The sequence below is a fragment of the Podarcis raffonei genome, chromosome 13, assembly GCF_027172205.1.
Source record: "Podarcis raffonei isolate rPodRaf1 chromosome 13, rPodRaf1.pri, whole genome shotgun sequence".
In the NCBI taxonomy this organism is placed as follows: domain Eukaryota; kingdom Metazoa; phylum Chordata; class Lepidosauria; order Squamata; family Lacertidae; genus Podarcis; species Podarcis raffonei.
The window spans coordinates 1,125,634-1,145,082 of NC_070614.1; the positions used below are offsets into that span (position 1 = coordinate 1,125,634).

At 46.2% G+C, this 19,449-nt stretch overlaps 1 protein-coding gene across 9 annotated transcripts in view; it reads left to right on the forward strand.

The window, feature by feature from the left end:
* The window catches only part of MYO1H (myosin IH), a 72,720-nt gene that overhangs the window by 46,883 nt on the left and 6,388 nt on the right, over nt 1–19,449 (forward strand). For all 9 annotated transcript variants that reach the window (XM_053363300.1, XM_053363303.1, XM_053363302.1 and 6 more), the window contains 9 exons: nt 1,061–1,166; nt 3,040–3,157; nt 3,985–4,098; nt 4,408–4,484; nt 6,039–6,107; nt 8,254–8,338; nt 8,472–8,631; nt 9,598–9,681; nt 18,521–18,614. In XM_053363300.1, the coding sequence (XP_053219275.1) occupies nt 1,061–1,166; nt 3,040–3,157; nt 3,985–4,098; nt 4,408–4,484; nt 6,039–6,107; nt 8,254–8,338; nt 8,472–8,631; nt 9,598–9,681; nt 18,521–18,614 (907 nt within the window). The remainder of the gene's footprint in view (nt 1–1,060; nt 1,167–3,039; nt 3,158–3,984; nt 4,099–4,407; nt 4,485–6,038; nt 6,108–8,253; nt 8,339–8,471; nt 8,632–9,597; nt 9,682–18,520; nt 18,615–19,449) is intronic.

Genomic DNA, 19,449 nt, shown 5'->3' on the forward strand with positions numbered 1-19,449 from the left:
CGCGAACCGGCCCATGCCCCAAAAATGTTTCCGACCCCTGGTTTATCCCATACATGTGGGCCTAGATGTCAGGCCTGAGTTTGATGCAAGCTTCAAGTGACGTAGCTTGAAACTTCAACAGTTTTGTGGAAAGTGGTGGTGGTGGGGGGCCTTAATTAAAAAAAAACCTTTATTGCCTTTGCTAACAACTGAAAAGTGCAGTGCCATATGCAATGCAAGCAAACAATAAATACTAAGGGAAAGACATACCAATATAAACTGAGACATCCGTATTTCCCAAGGTGGCATGGATGGTGAATGCGGGGGCATTTGAGTCTGAAGCACAGGAAATAAAATCCAGCCAGATGACATGAAAGTGCTCTGGATCTTCCACCTCCCTGGAGGCACGCAGCTTATGTGTAATTTTTTCCTACAGTAGCCTGAGTCCCTAAGTTCTTATACCACAAGGACAAATGTAGATCCCCCCCCGGGGGGGGGTTTAATTGCTGAGCTTTTGAAATGCCAGCAGCATCTAACATCCACGTCAAAAGCTCTTTTGGGAGACAAGCTTTCATGTTGTTTCGGAATATGTGGAGAGACGACAGTTGTGGGGAAGCCAGGGCACGTGGTTTAAGATATTTCTTCATATGCTTGAGATCAAAATATAGTGGTACCTCGGCTTAAGAACTTAATTTGTTCCGGAGGTCTGTTCTTAACCTGAAACTGTTCTTAACCTGAAGCACCACTTTAGCTAATGGGGCCTCCCGCTGCTGCTGCGTCGCCGAAGCACGATTTCTGTTCTCATCCTGAAGCAAAGTTCTTAACCCGAGGTATTATTTCTGGGTTAGCAGAGTCTGTAACCTGAAGCATATGTAACCCGAAGTACCACTATAATGAAACCTGAGGGCATTCCCACCACAGATGGAAGGATGTCCCCAGAACTCACAGTCCCACCAGCAATCCTGTATTAATTGGAGGGGGACACTTTTATTTTTACATTTTTATGATTTGTCCTTGCAACTGTACTTCCTAGGTAACATTCTGTGTAACTGTTTTGAATGAGTCCTTTCTATTTGCTCAGGTGGCAACTCAGTTCAAAAATAGCCTGGCTAGTTTGATAGACATCCTCATGTCGAAAGAACCTTCCTACATTCGATGCATTAAACCCAATGATGACAAAGCGGCTGGTAAGGTTGTCTCTGGGAACTCAGCAGAAGGGTGCATTGTGTTAATAATAATAATAATAATAATAATAATATGCAAAGCTCTTTGCTCTGGCTGGCAGAGGTCTGCGGTGATGGGGACCTGTTCTAGACCTACTAACCAGAAAACCTTTTAGCTTAAGATGCAACCATAGGGTCAAGCTTCCCTTCCTCTTCAACTTCTATCCTTCCCCACAAAATGCCCAATATTATAATTGGAATAAGGAAAGGCGGGACGGGGGGGACTTTTAAAAGAAGTAAGAAATGCAGTTCCTCCTTGGCACAACTGAGTGCATGTCTGGGTTTTCCCACGGAGAGGATGGATCTCTGGGAGAATATATATTCTTATTGGGTTGAGGGGTTGTTTTGGATGATTTCTTTGGGTCCCAACCAACCCTGTGGTTTTGTGCCTGCAAGACTGTAGTTTGTAGGGACTGCTGCAATGATTAGCCCAGATAGTGGCCGTAGCCAGGCCAGCAAACACTCCATTTACATGTCTAAAGAGCAGGTGAAGGACAGATGTGTTGCTACGGACACAATCAGCTTGCAATGCTCTTTCAGAAATGGCGTAGGGCTCCACCTCCATCATCTGGCTGGATGCCACATCATCCTGGGGTGGGAGAAGAACAAGCCAAGGAGCTAGTCTTTCTTTTTATCCTGGACTGAAGCTGGAAGCTGGAAAGGAGAGGCTTGACTTGCTCTGTGTGCAGAAGCCAAAGCTATGGCTTGAGGTGGGCACCCCTAGAAACCTAACAGGGACGTGAGATCTGTTGGGGTATTCATGCTGTGAGTCTCTTGGTTTTATGCTCGGGTTGTATATATGTGTGTATGAATAAAACCATATATCCTAAAGACAACACAGTCTCTAGTGACCTCCATTCCAAGGAAACTGAACCCTGGGTAACGATAGGCACCATCCCAGTCTCCAGGTGGTGAGAATCCAGCAGTTTCCAGCCACTCGCCCAGTTTTGGTTTCCTGGGAATGGGGGCAGCAGACCCACAGCTTTGGATCCAGCACAGAACAGGCAAATCTCTGCATCTCTGTGTCCCCAGCTTCCAGCCTGCTTCCAGCTCATCTGACACACACAACTCTGGCTATTGTTCTGCTACCTAGCAGCCAGATGAGGGGAGGGGGGTGAAGGAAAGCCTCTGGAGGGCACTGTCGCTTTGTTGTAGCTCTTGCAACCTTGCTTTTTCTTTGGGGATACTTTGGGTCACTGTCTCACAAAGAAACTTGTCTGATCGGTTCAGCAACCTACTCCATTAGACTCCAGCCCTCGCTGGGGATGGGGATCCAAAAAATTGGAAGGGACTCAGAGCATAATCCAGAATCACCCCCCCCCCCAACAACCATATGTATCTTAATGGTGTAAAAGGAGAAGGGAGCTCATGGCTTGGCCAGCCTCTTCCCTTGGTCAGTTGCCTGCATGCTCTCTCTCTCTCTCTCTCCTAACTTAAAAGTTTGCACACAGCGGCGGAGGGAGCTGCTCTGGTGCCTGGGACAACGCGCCCGGGGTGGGGCCAGCTGTCCATAGGGGCGGGGCGCACCGCAGGGCCTCCAGAGTCTGCCTGCCTCCTCCCACTCAGCCGTCCTACAACTGGGGGGGAAGCAGCGGGCGGACTGTTTGGGCAGCGTGGAGCCTGTGTGCGCCCAAGTCACCGCATCTCTCCCAGGAGAGACGTGTGGCTCAGGCCCCGCAGTGAGCGCCGCCTGGCATTTTGTCACCCCCCTCAGTGGTGACACCTGGGGTAGACCGCACCCACCACACCCCCTTCCTCCGCCCCTGTTTGCACATGTGCCCTCATCCAGCTGGTAGCAACAACCTCTTGTCCTTGGTGTGGGTTTTGTGTTTTGCAGACAAATTTGATGACTCCTTGATAAGGCACCAGGTGAAGTACCTGGGCCTGATGGAGCACCTGCGAGTGAGGCGAGCCGGCTTCGCTTACCGTCGGAAGTATGAGCACTTTCTGCAAAGGTGAGGCCCAAAGAAGGGGAAACCAAAGAAGGGGAGAGTTGCTCTTGTGCTCCAGTCCCGCTTGGGGCTTCCCACAAAGGCATGTGGTTGGCCTCTGTGAGAACAGGATCCTGGTCTAGGTAGGACATTGGCCTGATCCAGCAGGCTTTGATTACATTCTTACTTTCACTGCACCAACTGCCCTATAGGCAAAGTAAAGGAAGGTTTCATGGACTGGTTGGTCACAGAGTTGTGGTGGGAGGAACCAGCTGGGGACCCCCAAGGGAAGAAGGTGTGGGGGTGGGACAAGAATGAGGGGTCAGAGGGAGAAGAGGGAGCAGACTGGCAGGAGGCGGTGCTGGAAGAGGCCACAGGGTTTGGTGAGCAGGAAGAGTCTGTGGCGGAGAGCGGTCCAGGCTCAGAGGCAGGAGAGGACGGGGCCCAGGAGACAGCGTTGAGAAGAAGCCGGGGAGTCTCCCCCTCTTGCTGCGACCAGTTCCCCTTCGCCATGGTCTAGAACACGCCGAGGAAAGAGAGAGAAGCAGACAGAGCCTTAAGCTGCTGGGGAAGGAACTGGGTGAGGAGCCTTAGAGAGCGGTGGGAAAGAGGGACCTTCAGCCCTTGCAAATGCCTCATGGGGGCCAGGGCTGCTGGCAAGGGCTGCTGTCACCACTAGGCCTGCGCTGCTTTGCTTTGAACAAAGAGTTAACTTCACTGATACCGTGTTTTGCTTTGAGTACACTTGACTCCAGCTCCTGAGAGGGGGGTCAGAAGTGGCTCAGGAGATTTGCTTGGATTGGAACACACTTTCCTTTAGTCCCTGAATTTATTTATAATTTTGTTTTTAGGTACAAGTCTCTGTGTCCAGATACCTGGCCTTACTGGCAAGGGACGGCTGCCAAAGGAGTTGAGAAGCTAATCAAGCATATTGGCTACAAGCCAGAAGAGTACAAAATGGGAAAGTAAGAGCAACATACAAATAGGCATTAGGATAAATTGCTTGCAAAAATGTGTACATTGGGCAAAATATTACAGAAGAGTGTTTGTTAGGAGAAATGTGTGCTAAAAATCTGGAAGTGTTTTCATGAGGACTGCAAATGGATGTGCAAATGTGGTGAACTGAACTTAAAAGGGGGAAATGGGGAGAAACTGAAATGGACAGATTTTGCCCATCTCTTCCTGGAAGTGCTTAAATTTGGTGAGACCACCCTCAGAGCAAATGATAGAATTTTGGGTGCCTGCATCTCATTGGATGATTTTCTCTTGTTTAGGACCAAAATATTCATCCGTTTCCCAAGAACTCTGTTTGCCACAGAAGATGCCTTTGAATTCAGAAAAAATCGGCTAGGTTTGTAATTTGCCCACTTTTGGTCTTGCAAATCCCCAAAAGTCATTTTTAACTGAATATTTTGATGCCACCTTGTTTCTGTGAGGGTTTGCCCTAGGCAGCATCTGAGAAGACCACAGCCTTGCAGTTCACATGGCCTGCAGGAAATTCAGGATTGCTAAAAGCAGGTGGATTTTGCCACTAGGAATGGAGGAGAATTTTATTTGGTCTGCAGTTTTACATGAGCTGATTTAATTTGCACAGATCAGAATGTAAACATCCTCCAGATTTTGCACTTCTTTGGATTTTTCAGTACAGCTCTTGGCTAAAGATATAAACAAAAATCCACGTAAAATGCATTTTTTAGGATAAAGCGTTTAGAAATGTGTACCTTGGCATACAATCCTTGTTTAGATAGGTATTTTGCAATGGAATGTGTAAATTGATTTTTTGTGCAGATTTTTTAAAAAGGAAATTTGTAGATTACTTCAGAAATTTATGGGGGTGTCTGTTCGAATCAGAGGCAGCAGCAGTGGAAGAGATGGGACCTTCATGGAGTCTAATGCTTTGAACCCCTCATAGGCTCAGGTTGCATATATGTGTAAATGAGCCATATATCATAAAGACTGCACAGTCTCTGGTGGGACTCATTGTCCAAAACGAAACGCAGACCCGGCTAAGTGCCTGGAACTCCCTGGCATCCTGCTCTGCTGTGGAAATTGGAGGTGGTGTGTGACAATCTTCGTCTATCTATCTACCAACTAATTGTTTTGTTCACCTCCTCAGCCTTGCCTCGGCCCGCCAGAGGCATTTTAGCCTTCTGTCCTTCAAGGGTGGGGAACGAGTGGCTGGACTCCTGCTCTCATCCTGCCCCTGACCATTGTCTGCGCTGGCTGCCAGGGCGGAGGGGAGCTGGGAGCCCAGCAGCATCTGAACGGCCGTCGCAAGTTGCCTGTCCCAGGTTTAAAACTAGACTGGGAATGTAGACTTTCACCTCACAAATACCGTACTTTTTGCCCTATAGGACGCACTTTTTCCCCTCCAAAAATGAAGGGGAAATCTGTGTGCGTCCTATGGGGCAAATACAGGCTTTCGCTGAAGCTTGGAGAGCGAGAGGGGTCGGTGCGCACCGACCCCTCTCGCTCTCCAGGCTTCGCGCAGCTCTCCACAAGCCATGGGAGCCTGCGCTGGGCTCCCACGGCTTGCGGAGAGTTGCCTGTTCTGGGGGCTGGGGTAGGGGGAAGCTCGGGCTTCCCCCGCCCCAGCCCCGCACCTGGGGGGGAAATAAATTTTTTCCCCTTTATTTCCCCCCCAAAACACTAGGTGCGCCTTATGGGACGGTGCGTCCTATAGAGCGAAAAATACGGTATATTTTCAGGGAAATTTAAGCTCTGGATTCCTGCGGAAGGTGGCAGACTCTCCTTCATTGGAGGTTTTTTAAACAGAGCTTGGACGGCCATCTGTGATGGATTCTTTAGCTGAGATTCCTGCATTGCCGGGGGTTGGACTAGATGACTCTTGGGGATCCCTTCCAACTCTACCATTCTCTAATTCCCAGTTGCTTTTCCTTTTCAGTTTCCAGAATACAAGCCAAATACAAAGGATGCTTAGGGAAGCGTGAGTTCCAAAAGATGAGGGAAGCAGGTAAGTAGCAGATCTTGGCTGCAAAACCCCCAGGGGGATCTTGCTTGGTTTTGTACCAATTTGGGATTTTTAAATAAAAAATGCATTATTTGGAATTGAGACCCAAAACGTCTTTATTTCAAATGCTGGTTTCTAACATTCAGCTTCTTGCTGCAATTCTGAATGTTACTAACGAACATTAATTTGCTGCATATTTATTGATTTGATGTAAACAATGGTTAGCCCCCTCTTCAGCTGGAAAGTGTCCCAGACTGCAGAGGCGTAGCAAGGTCAAGTGGTACCCAGCGTGGAAATTTTCACGCTCCCCCCATTGACGGCTTGGGGTAGGCTTGGGCGTTGTGGGCGGGCAGCACACCGAAAGTCACCCCCCCTCAGCAATGACACCCAGGGGGGACCGCCTCCCGCCCCCCGCCCCCCCTTCCTACACCTCTGCTAGAATGTAGCAGAAACAAGGTGGTCCCTGCTCTCAGGCTTACAGTTTAATAAAATAAAACTTGGCCCCCTGTTCTTAGTTACAAGTTCTTTTAGTGCCTAGATGGATTGGAAATGGGTCAAGGAGGGTGTGGGTAACTTTCCTTTCCTTTACAGATTCCCATTTCAGCTGGGACATGAGCACTGGAGAACATACTTGGGGTCTACTCTCCTGAATTAATTTCTTTGTTCAGCTTCTCTGTTTCCTAGTTTTCAGAATAGTGCAGCTGAACAAAGAAATTAATTCAGTGTTTACTTGGGTCTTCAGCAAGAACAGCGCATTGTTGCCCTCTGCTGTCTGTCCTCTGCCACAATTATGTGACATTATTATTCATTGATATTACTTACAAGCAGCTTCACAATAAAATATTTAAAACTCTATAAAATAACTGTTATGTTGAAGTGGGAAGGGGGGAACATTTGGCCCTCCAGGCAGTGGCATAGGAAGGGGGGTGCGGTGGGTGTGGGCTGCCCCAGGTTTCATCACTGAGGCGGGTGACAAAATGGCCAAAATATGTGTTTTTAAAATAAATAAATAAAATTTGGGCTCCCAACACTTTTTTTAAAAAAAACAACTCCTGCACCCCCCTTCCTATGCCACTGGTAGCCAGGTGAGGCGGGGGGCACTGGGCTTCATACCACGGGGCCTGCAGCCATGCGTCTCTCCTGAGGGAGAGGCGGTGGGCAGACTGCCTGCAAGCTCCGCATGTGTGAATCGCACCGGGCACCCGAGCAGCTAAGCTATGCTGCTGCCTCCAGCGGTTTCTGAACCGCACCTCACAGCATGGGGATTCCAAAACCCTGATGTTGGCCCTCGCACACACTTCAGAAAACTTTATTTTTTAGAAAAGATAGGGGGAAAGCAGGCAGAAGGTCGAAATGGACCTCACAATGAACCAGAGCACTGTGGCTCTAAAACTGGGCTAAACATAGCCTATTTGCCACACTGTGGTTGTTTGGTTTACTTACAAGTAGTCAACAAGGATGGTCAATTTTATAGAAAGTCCAGTCTGGATCCCTGATGGTGGGAAGGCAGCTCAGCCTTTTAAAGTTTCTCTCCTGGGAGGGAGTGACTTCTGTCCCTTCCTGACCCGTGAGAACCAGAGTCAGTTGCTCAGGTCCCTCCGTCTCTCAGGTACTTATGACCCCTCTTTGGCTTGGGATGAGGAAAAAAGGATCGTATTTTTCTGTGTATAAGACTATGGTTTTTTATTAGAAATATATGTTGAAAATGGGGGGTCGTCTTACACACGGATAGTGCAGAAGGGGGATGGGTGATTGTTGGCAGCTGTGAGCCGCAAGGCCTGCTGTTGATTGGCTGCTGCAGCAATTGGGCGGTCATTTGGTGTTTTCTGGCAGCAAGCGGACAGATGATTGGTGGGTTCGGCAAGGCATGCAATTGGCAGTGGTGTTCAGGAGGGTGAGCGATTGTCGGCAATCCCCCCCACAAAACTCAACAACTCCCCCCCACAAAGCTTAACCATTCTGGGCAATCTCCCCCCATTTCCTTAATTTGGAGTCCCAAAAAAATGGGGGTCGTGGCAGCTTGACTTGGAGGAATGGTGGGGCAGGTCAGGGCTTTCGCATCCCTCTTGGCAGCCCCTCTTTCTTCTTGCTCTGCCCTTGTGCAAAAGGGTCCTCTTGCCCCTCCATGGTGACTCTCTCTGTTTCGCAGCCATTAAACTGGAGTCCTGCTGGAGAGGAGTCCTGGCCCGGAAGCTGGCCAAAAAGAGGATGTGGGCAGCCCAGACCATCCGGAAGTAAGCTGGCTTGTTTGTTTGTTTCATTCAATTTACATTGGATTGCTGAATTGTAAAGCAAAGCAAAACCTCAGAGTGGTTTACAAGAAGACTAAAACAATGAAATTATCAGTAAAATGGACCACTCCTGTAGGTACATCAGAGGCTTCATCCACCGGAAGCAACCCTTGAACCGCAATAACAAGGACTTTGTGAGGCTTGTGCAGTACACCTACCTTATGAAACTCAGAGATCACATCCCAAAGAACGTCCTGGACAAAAGCTGGCTTAAGCCTCCAGAGATCATGCAAGAGGTGAGAGCTGTTAGAACCTCCATGTTCAGAGCTATTGTACCTGTGAATGCCGGTCGCTGGGGAACAAGAGTGGGAGGGGGGCAGCTGCCTTTCAAGCCCTGCTTGCAGGTGTCCCGCTGTGCCTGGCTGGCCACTCTGAGATGCTGGGCAAGAGGGGCCTTTGGTCTGATCCAGCCCTTCTCATGTTAGCTGAGGGCACTGATGAAGGGCAGGAATTTGAACCAAAGCTCAGCCGTCCTTTGGAATCCGCAATTCTCCAAATTTTGCAATGCAGTTCTCCAGCCAAGGCACATGTAGGGAAATAGGCATATACTAAAGTTTGGTGTTGGTCCATGGGGTCACGAAGAGTCGGACACGACTAAACGACTAAACAACAGCAACAGCAACAAAGTTTGGTGTACGCAAAGATGCCTCTTCACTGAAAATAGCACCCAATATTATGTTAGATATGTTTGTGTGTATGTATATATATTTAACAGAAAACACAATATGTACATATTTTGGCCAAACTGCTTGTATATGTTGGGAGAAATTTGCACTAAAATGCCGAGGAATTGTCACAAGGACTTTCCTGGAAGGAATGTCACAAGCTGAGGAGGGAAAGAGGAGAGTGGCTGGAAAAATGCAAAACAGAGAGAAACTAAGATTGGCAGATTTGCCCATTCCTAGGGCAGACTGAGATCAAGCTGCAGGGGCCTTACGGAGCTGAAATTCAGTGCTGTTTGCAGTCCCAATATGGCATGGAAGGTCACAGGTCCCCCATTGCTGCTAAAAGCTTGCCTTATCCCCATCTTGCCTGGTGCCACCTGCTCTGACTGGCAGCTGCTCTCTCAAGCTGAAGTCTTCACTAGCCAGAAACCGGGACTCGAACCTGAGGCCTTCTGCATGCTGCGTTAAGGCCCCTTCCCAAACATCCATCTTGTCCCACTTCAAATGACAGATTACACTCCCCCCCTCTCAACCTAGACATCTGAGTTCCTGAGAAAGATCTGCACAAGAAACCTTGTCCGGAAATATTGCCGTGGCATCACAGCACAGAAGAAGGCACAGGTAAAGTCTGGGCTTTTGAGTTTTTGTGGGGCTCAATTCTTAAAATGAATGGTGTTGGGAGCTGGAATCTGTCCTGGGTACGTCCCCTTGGCTCCTAGTTGCATCTACTGTTGTGCTGACAGTGCACTCTGCAAAGGCTCAGAGGTGCAGAGGCTTGGGAGCTCTCAGAAGGGCCAAAGACCTCCACTGCAGCTCTCTAACATTATTATTATTATTATTATTATTATTATTATTATTATTATTATTATTATTTTATTTATACATACATACATACATACATACATACCCCGCCCATCTGGCTGGGTTTCCCCAGCCATTCTGGGTGGCTTCCAACAAAATATTAAAAATACAATAAAACATCAGACTTTAAAAATGTCCCTCAACAGAGCTGCCTTCATTTGTCTTCTAAAAGTCAGATAGCCGTTTATTTCCTTGACATCTGATGGGAGGGCGTTCCACAGCGCAGGTACTACTACCGAAAAGGCTCTCTGCTTGGTTCCCTGTAACTTAGCTTCTCACAGTCAAAACAAAAAATTTTTTTCCTTCCAGTAGCACCTTAAAGACCAACTAAGTTAGTTCTTGGTATGAGCTAAGACCAACTAAGTTAGTTCTTGGTATATAGAGGGATCTGGCAACTTCTGTTTCAAGTGTACCTGAAGAAGTGTGCATGCACACGAAAGCTCATACCAAGAACTAACTTAGTTGGTCTTTAAGGTGCTACTGGAAGGGGAAAAAAATTTTGTTTTAGCTTCTCACAGTGAGGGAACCACCAGAAGGCCCTGGTTTCCTTGTGGGGAAAGACCAGGACAGTTAAAAGCAATTCTTTTCATGGAAAATCAAATACTCTTGTGACAAGAGCTGCCAGAGGTTTGGGGTTTCTTCCATTCCCCTGAGCCAGTAGTTTTCAACCCGTGTGCCATGGCACCCTGGGGTGCCTTGAGTGATGGTCAGGGGTGCCGCAGGCAACACTGGTCTCCGTCCCCCTTTCCTTCCCTCTCTCCTCTGATGCCCTCTGGCATCTCTGCCTCCCAAAGGCTTGCACAGCTGTTTGTTGCACCAGCCCTAGCTACAAGCTCCATGGGCAAAAGGTGCCTCTGGGGCTGGCCAGGGGGTGCTGGTTGTCAGGAGTTGAGGCGGCCTCTGAGTAAGCAAACAAGCAAGCGGGCCAGGGAGCCTAGCCAGGCAGTCCGCCAGCCCTTACTGTTGGGAGTGGACAGACAGGTCCCAGGCCCCTGTGGGGCAGTGTAAGGAGGCCCCTCTCTTTGGGGTGGGAGGGGGGCAGCTCAGAGACCAGGGGACTCCAGAGGAGAGGAGGCCGAGGGACTACTCCACAAGGGAGGGTGTTCCCAAAAGGGTGAGAGGCTGCCAGCTCTGGAGGAAGGGGTTACATAACTGGGCTCCTGAGCCCCACAGGGGTGCCGCCGAAACAATGTAGTTGGTAAAGGGAGCTGTGGACTCAAAAAGGTTGGAAACCTCTGCCCGAAGCATATGTTTAAAGTGCATTCCCACAGAATCTTGGCAACTGTCATCTGTTAAGGATGCTGAACGTTGCCAGGAGTCTGCTGTTCCCCTCACAGAGCCACAGTTCCCAGAGTTCCCTGGAAGGGACTGATTGTTAAAGCACTCTGGGAATTGTGGGGGGGAATAGGGCTTCCTTCATGCCTCTTAACACCCTTGACAAACTACGGCTCCCAGAATCCTTTGCCGGAAGCTATGGCTGTTTAAAGTGGTATCGTGGTGCCAAGGTGGCCTCAGACTGCCCCCCTTCAACAGAGGATGCATGACAGAAATGGTGGTTGCATCCTGCCGTTTCCAATGGATGCCCTCGTGAGGTGGCAACACCATGCACCTGGCCTCCATTGGCTAACTGGGTGGGGCAAAGCAGCGACGAGGTTGGTGTTTTACAAATTGCAACCAATCAGCAAGCAGAATTGACGCTTTATGGGTGTCTAAAGAACTTCTATTAAAAGTAGCAAAACCAGAGATCCTACCGAGAACCATTTCTCATCATAAGCCAGTCATGTTAACACTAAGAGGAGAGATTAAAAAAACCAAGATGGAGTCTCAATGAAAACTTATTAAATGATGAAGAAATTTTACAGAAAGCAAAAAAGACATTGAGAGAATTTTTAAAGTTTAATATGAATGAAGGTACAGATATTAAAGTAGTGTGGGACGCTGGAAAAGCGGTGATTAGGGGATTCTTTTTTCAACAAAATATGTTTCAAAAAAGAATGAGGGAGAAGAGAAAAACAGAAATTTTAGAAGAGATAACAAAAAAGAAAGAAAAAGAACTCCTAAAGAATCCAGGAAGCGAACAATTAAACAGAGTATTAAATTGTTACAAACACAATTTGCAACGATCATTGACCAAGAAATTTATTGGAAAATCAAAGTATTAAAACAGAAATTTTGAATTTGCAAATAAGCCCAGAAAATTACTAGTGTGGCAACTCAAGAAAAACAGAGTGAAAGAGTCGTTAAGAGGCTGAGAATAGGAGAGAGAACAGTAGATGATCCAAATGAGATTGTGAAAGCTTGGTAAGATACTACAGAGATTTATACCAAAAACGAGAGGCAAACCATGAAAAGATAGAAGAATTTTTAAAACATACCAATCTACCAAAAATATCAAGTGAAAAAATGAACATGCTTAATGCGCCAATTACGATCTTTGAAATTCAATCTGCAATTAAAAAAGCAAAAGTAGGAAAACCCCCAAGTTCGAACTTACTTTCAGCCGGTTATTGTAAAAGATTGGAAGATCTTATTGTTAAGTTGTGGGCGAACATGTCAGACGACACAGCGATTCTTTAAACAGCTCTTCTTTATTCAGATGTCAGAACAGAACTGGCTGAGGAGCTCAGTCAGCCTGCTTATATAGAGCTCCAGAACAATGCAACTGTTGCCATTGTCTAAAACTATCTAATCACTGAACGTCACTTTTCGATCCTTCATTTGCATAACTACCTACAGTATCCCCCTGCTGGCCCAGGGTGAGAACTTCAGTACATAACACTTATATTGTTCCCACTAAAAGACATGATGAATATTTTAGTTAATGGGAAAACACCAGTTTCATGGTCAGAGGCCTATATAACGCTCATTCCTAAGCAAGGGATGGATTTACAGCAGGGGTCAGCAAACTTTTTGGAGGGGGCTGGTTCACCGTCCCCCTGACCTCGTGGTGGGCCGAAGTGCGCGCACGTGGCGGAGGGGGCTTCTCTCTCTCTCCCTCTCCCCCCTGCCCTGCCCACCTCTGCTTCTCTGCCTGCGGTTGGGGGCCGGCGGCAGCGGCACCCCTCCTTTTTGGGCCAGCTTTTCCGGGCACCAGGCTTCCTATTAAAGCCCAGCCTCCTTCCTCCGCAGGACGGGGAGAAGCCAGGAAGAGGGAGGGAGGAGGGAGGCTGCCATAGTGAGGGAGGAAGGGCAAAAAAAATGGCGCCCAAATTTTTTTTTGAAAAAAAAAGGTGATTGCGCCTATCCAAGCGGTGATTGCAGAACCGTTCACAGGCCAGATTCAGAGGGCACTTGGGCCGAATCTGGCCCGCGGACCTTAGTTTGCCGACCCCTGATTTACAACTTTGCACCAATTATAGGCCAATTTCATTACTTAATAGTGACTACAAGATCTTTGCGGATATCTTAGCAGAAAGACTAAAAAAAGGTTCTGAAGGAAATAATATACAAAGATCAGGCTGGTTTTTTACCTGGATGCCAAATGCAAAATTATATAAGAATCATCATTAACATCTTAGAATACTTGCAATCCAGAAACAATAAGCAAGCAGCATTAATGCTGGTTGACACAGAAAAGGCGTTCAATAATATTTCCTGGAGGTCAATGGGTTTTGGCGAAACCTTTGTCCGAGGAATACTGTAGAGGCAGTATATTCTGGACAACAGTCCAGACTTATAATAAACTGAAGGGAACTAGACAAGGGTTTCCTCTATCCCCATGACTATGTATCTTGGTGTTGGAAATTCTGAATAGGAAAATAAGGAATGATGTAGGTATAAGAGGTATAGTATTGGGAGGAAAATCTTACAAATTGAGAGCCTACGCTGATGACCTTATCATTACTACGGAAAATACCAAAGAAAGTTTTCCGAAAGTGATTGAGGTGATAAAAGAATTTGGCCAGGTGGCTGGTTTTAAAATTAACTGTAAAAAACCCGAAATTTGTTAGTTAAAAATATGGAGTTGCAGGGAAAAAAATGAAATTTAAAAAATCACTGGATTAGAGGTGAAGAAGAAAGTCAAGTGCTTAGGGATTTGGCTAACGGCAAAGAATATCAACCTATATGAGGAAAATTACATAAAGACTTGGAATGAGATAAAAAGAAATTTGGAAATTTGGGATAGACTACATCTTTCTTTTTGGGGAAGAATCTCCACAATTAAGATGAATGTCCTTCCGATAATTATTTTTTTGTTTCAGACTATTCTGGTGTTAGGGGGAGTACACTGCTTTAAGGACTGGCAACAAGACATTTTGAAATTCATATGGCAAGGGAAAAGACCTAGGATTAAGCATGAACTATTACTTGATGTTAAGGGGAGAGGGGTTTTTTCCTTACCTGACCTCAAATTGTATCACGATGCAGCGTGCCTAACTTGGATTTGTGAATGGGTAGTACTGCAAAACACAGACCTGTTGGATATAGAGGTGTTTGACAACCATTATGGTTGGCACGTATATCTGGTTTATGACAAGGTGAAAGTCCACAAGGGTTTTTTGAATCATACGATAAGAAAATCCCTTTATAAAGTATGGGCTAAATATAAAGATTTACTCAAACTGAAAACCCCTTGGTGGCTTTCCACTATACAAGCTTTCGCAGTTAAGAAAAAAAAAATCTGGGACATTATATATAATGAACTTTAAAAAATCTTTATATGTTCATTCCAAAAAAACCCAGAAGTCTTCCTGTTGGGAATCATGTTTAATGAAATCCCGAAAATGTTTACCTTTTTTTAAAAAAAAAGATATTTATTAAAAATTTCCATTGTAATACATTAAAAAAATCAAAAAAGAAGAAACAAAAAAGTTTAAAAACACATAGAATTCACAATCCTTATTTTCAATAACATATTTCCCTGACTTCCCCACACCTCCCCGTCTTGTATTCCAATTCAAATTGTTGGTTCAACAAGTTCTTGTCCCTAATTTTTAACCTTTTTATATTTTATATTTAGTTCATTTTGAAAAACCAATTTTGCCTTGTAAACATCAATGGTTATACATCAGTGCGAAAAAGTCGGCCTAAATTCCCTTCCACGATTTCCTCAATTCTCATACAAGTAACAAAACAAAGTAAAAGCAAAACAGATTATAATTATACACCCTTTGGATTCCCAAACTCCCCCCCCCTTTCCCGGTTTCAATCCCCAACAAACGTCCTTCAGTCAACCTACTATCAGCCTGGAGACCTCACGTCCGAGGCTCTTAATTCTCTCTCAATTCCTCTCTGCCGGTTTTTTTGATAGTCCTTGGTATTAAGCACCAAATCTCAGAGAAGCTCTAGTCCAATAGGGTCCATGTTTCTTCCAGCCAGACCTCCATACTTAAAAGTGGAGCCTGAATCTTGTTTCTCACTCCTTTCAAGTCCAAATGTCTCCAAAGCTCCAACTTCCACCTTAATCAAATTTGTAATCCTTGGATCTTCAGATCTCCACATAAGGAGATCTCTCCATTCTTCAGTCTCCAATTCAAACCAGATTTTCAACATCAAGTTCTTATTTTCCTTTGTAACCATCACGTCAGGCCTCTGGCTCTCCTTTGTCATCTGCAACATTACATCTCCTCCTTCCTTTTCCTCAGGAACAACATATATCTCTTTCTCCACACTCTCAAAGCTCTCAAGTTTCTCTTCTTGTTCAGCTGCATGGGCTTCCTGAGTCAATTCCTTATCAAATTCAATGGATTTGTTTACTGTTAAGTTCATAGTTGCAACATTTGTAGCCAAAACATCAATTTGGCCTTGTAGCTTTCCCAAGAGAACAAAGACTCTGTCCAATTTAGCTTGAATTTTCCCTCCTTCAGCCATTCTTGTAATGTCCCAAAACCCCCTCTAGAGGGATTTTGGTTACTTAGTATTCTTTCCAGTTCAAATCCAAAAATCAAATTAGTTTGTATCAGTTCTTCCTTGTTTTCAACAAAGTATAGTCAAATTGTAACAAATATAGCCAGCAGAAGCAGCAGAAACAAAGTTCTCTTTTTCCGTCTTGACAGCTGTCAAACTCTTCAATACCTTCAACAGGCTCTCTCGTGGATCACTCCCGGGTCCGGGTGGGGGGTGGCACTTCAGCTCCCAAAATTAGCTCTTATCCTCCAGTAAAATTTCTTCTAGTGCCAAATCGTGAAATTAATGTCTTTTGCCCAATAATAAAAGAAAAAATTCTCTCGACCTTAGTTAGCAGGTCCTTGCTTTAGGTTATTTACAAGACGGGGAGACGGACTTCCTGTTTGCGCCTTCCCCGATCGTACCTAATTCACACAAAAAATTTCTTTAGAAATCCAATTTCCGTACTACTCACGGGTTGTTATTTTGAAGTCCAAATCACAAGAAGAAGTCAGCGCTCTCCGGCCATGGCAGCGCGGCTTCACTCCGCAGGAAAAGCAGTCGACTCTCAGCACCGCGCCGCTCACCCCGTCCCCCGTTCGGAAGCCTTTAAAAAGGCTCCTTCGCAGGTCGGGGGGCGCAAATGGTGCCCGCCGAGTCACCAAGTTCACAGGCTTCACCGCCTGTGATTTTTAGGGGTCCCCGCGTCTCCGCAGCGGTAAGACCCTGATCCTGTGGAGCCGATTCCCTCCGGAGCTCGGAGGGAATCCGCCATTAGCCGCTGGCGCTAACCCGGAAGTGAAATCCCGAAAATGTTTAGAATAATTTTCATGTATGCAACAATGGTGGCTAGAATTTTGATAGCAAAAAATTGGAAAGGAGAAGTGATACCCACCAAATTAGACTGGCAGGTGAAGATGATAGAATATATAGAACTAGCCAAAATGACTGGCAGCTTAAGAGGTGATTCAAAACAGAGCTTAAATAAAGAATGGAATGTCTTTAAAGACTATTGTCAGGTGGTGGTGTGGTTGCCCGAGAGCAAACAGGCAAGACTCCAACCTGTCTTTTCCAGGCTTTATTATTAATACAAACTATTTACAGTGCAGAGCGTCGCAAATCCCATGTCTGCTCAGTTGCTAGCAGAATCTGGGCGTGGCCGGTCCTTATACCCCCCCCCCAGCATAACAGTCGTGTGACCCCCATCCTTCTCCTCCCCTCTCTGCGCCCAAACCGACTGCGCAGAGTGGGCGCTGGCAAAGGGGGACTTGCCTCCCCTCCGCTTTGCTCAGGCTCAGTGTTGGGGCTCTCCCTAGCATCTCCTGGTCCCTGCGTCCCCTCCCCACTGGAGGCAGGGCTTTCCTCCTGGCCAGAGGAGGAACTGCTTCTCAAGATCTTCGGACGCTCCCTGTAACACAACTGCCCTTCCACCTCTCGCCTCTGAGCTGATGGCAGTTCCCTGACAAATATTTACAGCTACATTGTAAAAATGCTTTGATGAGTCTAGGCTGAACCTTGCAGGACAATATGAAACACAAATAAATTAAGTGATAATTAAAATTAAGAAGTGATAATACAAAGTGTGAAATCGAAAGGGAAGCCTAGAAAACATAGTGGGATGAATGGAAGTCAAAGGAATATGTGATGCTTTTTCTTGTTTGTTTGTTCTTTAGTGTTGTTACTGTAGTGTTTTGTGGTTTGTTTGTTTATTGTTTGTTTGTTTTTAAAGTATTGTTTCAATAAAGTATTAAAACAACAACAACAAACAAACAAATGCATCACCTGGAGTGCTGGATAGCTTCCTGCCGGTGCGTTTGCACCACGCTGGTCTTCGCATCCCCTTGCCCCGCTGCCCACCTCACAGTAAGCAGCAGTGCAAACAACGGGAAGTCAGTGGTGCCGGTGATACTGTGGACTTAGGTCAGCTACCTGAGAGACCATGTTCCTCATGCAAACCTGCCTGGGCTCTGAGAAGGGGAGGCCCTTCTCTCAGTCCTGCCCCCCTGACAGGCCTGCTCGGTGGATGGAGGTGTGAGAGAGGGTCTTCTCTGGGGGGGCTGCTCCCAGACTCCGGAACGCCTCCTGGAGAAGCCAGAATGGCTTCCTCCTGGCTGTCCTTTCGTCAGCTGGTGAAGAACTGAATGTTTTTGAGGAAAGGGCTGTTGCTGCGATTTGTTGTTGTTGTAATTATCTGTATTTTTAATAGATCTTATATTATTTTAAATCTATGTATTTAATTGCATCTTAATGATTTTATTTTCTGTTTTTAGCTTGTTTAATATATCTGTGTAAGACACCTTGAGGCAGGATATTATTATTATTATTTCCAACAACAACAACAAATACAGTGGTACCTCGGGTTAAGAACTTAATTCGTTCCGGAGGTCCGTTCTTAACCTGAAACTGTTCTTAACCTGAAGCACCACTTTAGCTAATAGGGCCTCCCGCTGCTGCCGCTTCGCTGGAGCACGATTTCTGTTCTCATCCTGAAGCAAAGTTCTTAACCAGAGGTAATATTTCTGGGTTAGCAGAGTCTGTAACCTGAAGCGTATGTAACCTGAAGCGTATGTAACCTGAGGTACCACTGTACATGAATGAATGAATGAATGAATGAATAAAACTGAGCCCATGGCTTGCAGGAAGGAAGGTGTCCTGATCTTATGCCTCTTAGTAACATAAGTACAACTCCCCACATCAGCCTGAAGCAAGAGTTTTAATGTGGTTTCCTTCTTGCAAAATACTGGCCTAGTCTCTTTCTTTTGTTCCAAAACAGATGGAGGAAAAAGTGATTGCTAGTGGCATCTTCCGCGGGAAGAAGGCTGGCTATGCCCAGAGCCTGAATGAACCGTTTCTTGAGACCAGGCTAAGTGAGTAGACCAGAAAGGGCAAGGCTGGTTGAGGATTTGGTTCACTGGAGGCACAAGGCCTGACACACACATTGTGGGCTCCTCCTTTGCAAGGAAATGCAAATATGTAAGGCTACACAAGCAGAGGAGAATGAAAGCTTAAAAGCCCGATTTCCTAACCAAACTTTTGCATAGCTAAGGCATCTCTTAGGAAGAGTCGCCCTGGAAACAGAAGAGAACTTGGAGCTAGCTTACCTGAGCAGACAAACCCAGGGTCCTTGGAATGAAGGTTGGCTATATGGTTTTATTTGCCCATATATACAACCTGATCAGAGGATAGAAGGGCTCCCAGCATTAACACCCTAGCAGACCTTGCTTCCCCATTAGTCACAGCTTGGGGTCCAGCACAGAGCAAGCAGGTCTCTGTGTCTCCAAACTGCTTCCGGCTCTCCCACACAACTCTGCCTTTTGTTCTCCTCCCTAGCAGTTTGTGGGGCAGAGGAAAGACCCGCCCATTCGCTTGATGGCATGGAGCGACTTACTTGGTTGTGCTTCAGCCACAACCACTGCCTAGGCAGAGGGACGGTTTAGCAGGCTTGCTCTTATACCTTCTACCCCCACAGATACAGAACCCAAGAATTGGAAGGAACTCGGGGTGTCATAGAGGCTGAGGCCCCCCAACTCACAACAGTAATCCTATACACAAAGAATTCTGGCCAGGGATGCTTTTAGCAAACAAAAACAGGTAGAGGAGAAAGGCATGAGAGCTGCTTCTGCAAAACATCAGTCTAGCTGGGTTACAGACATTTAACTTTAACTGGTACATAATTAAAGGGTTTGATACATATTTTAAAAG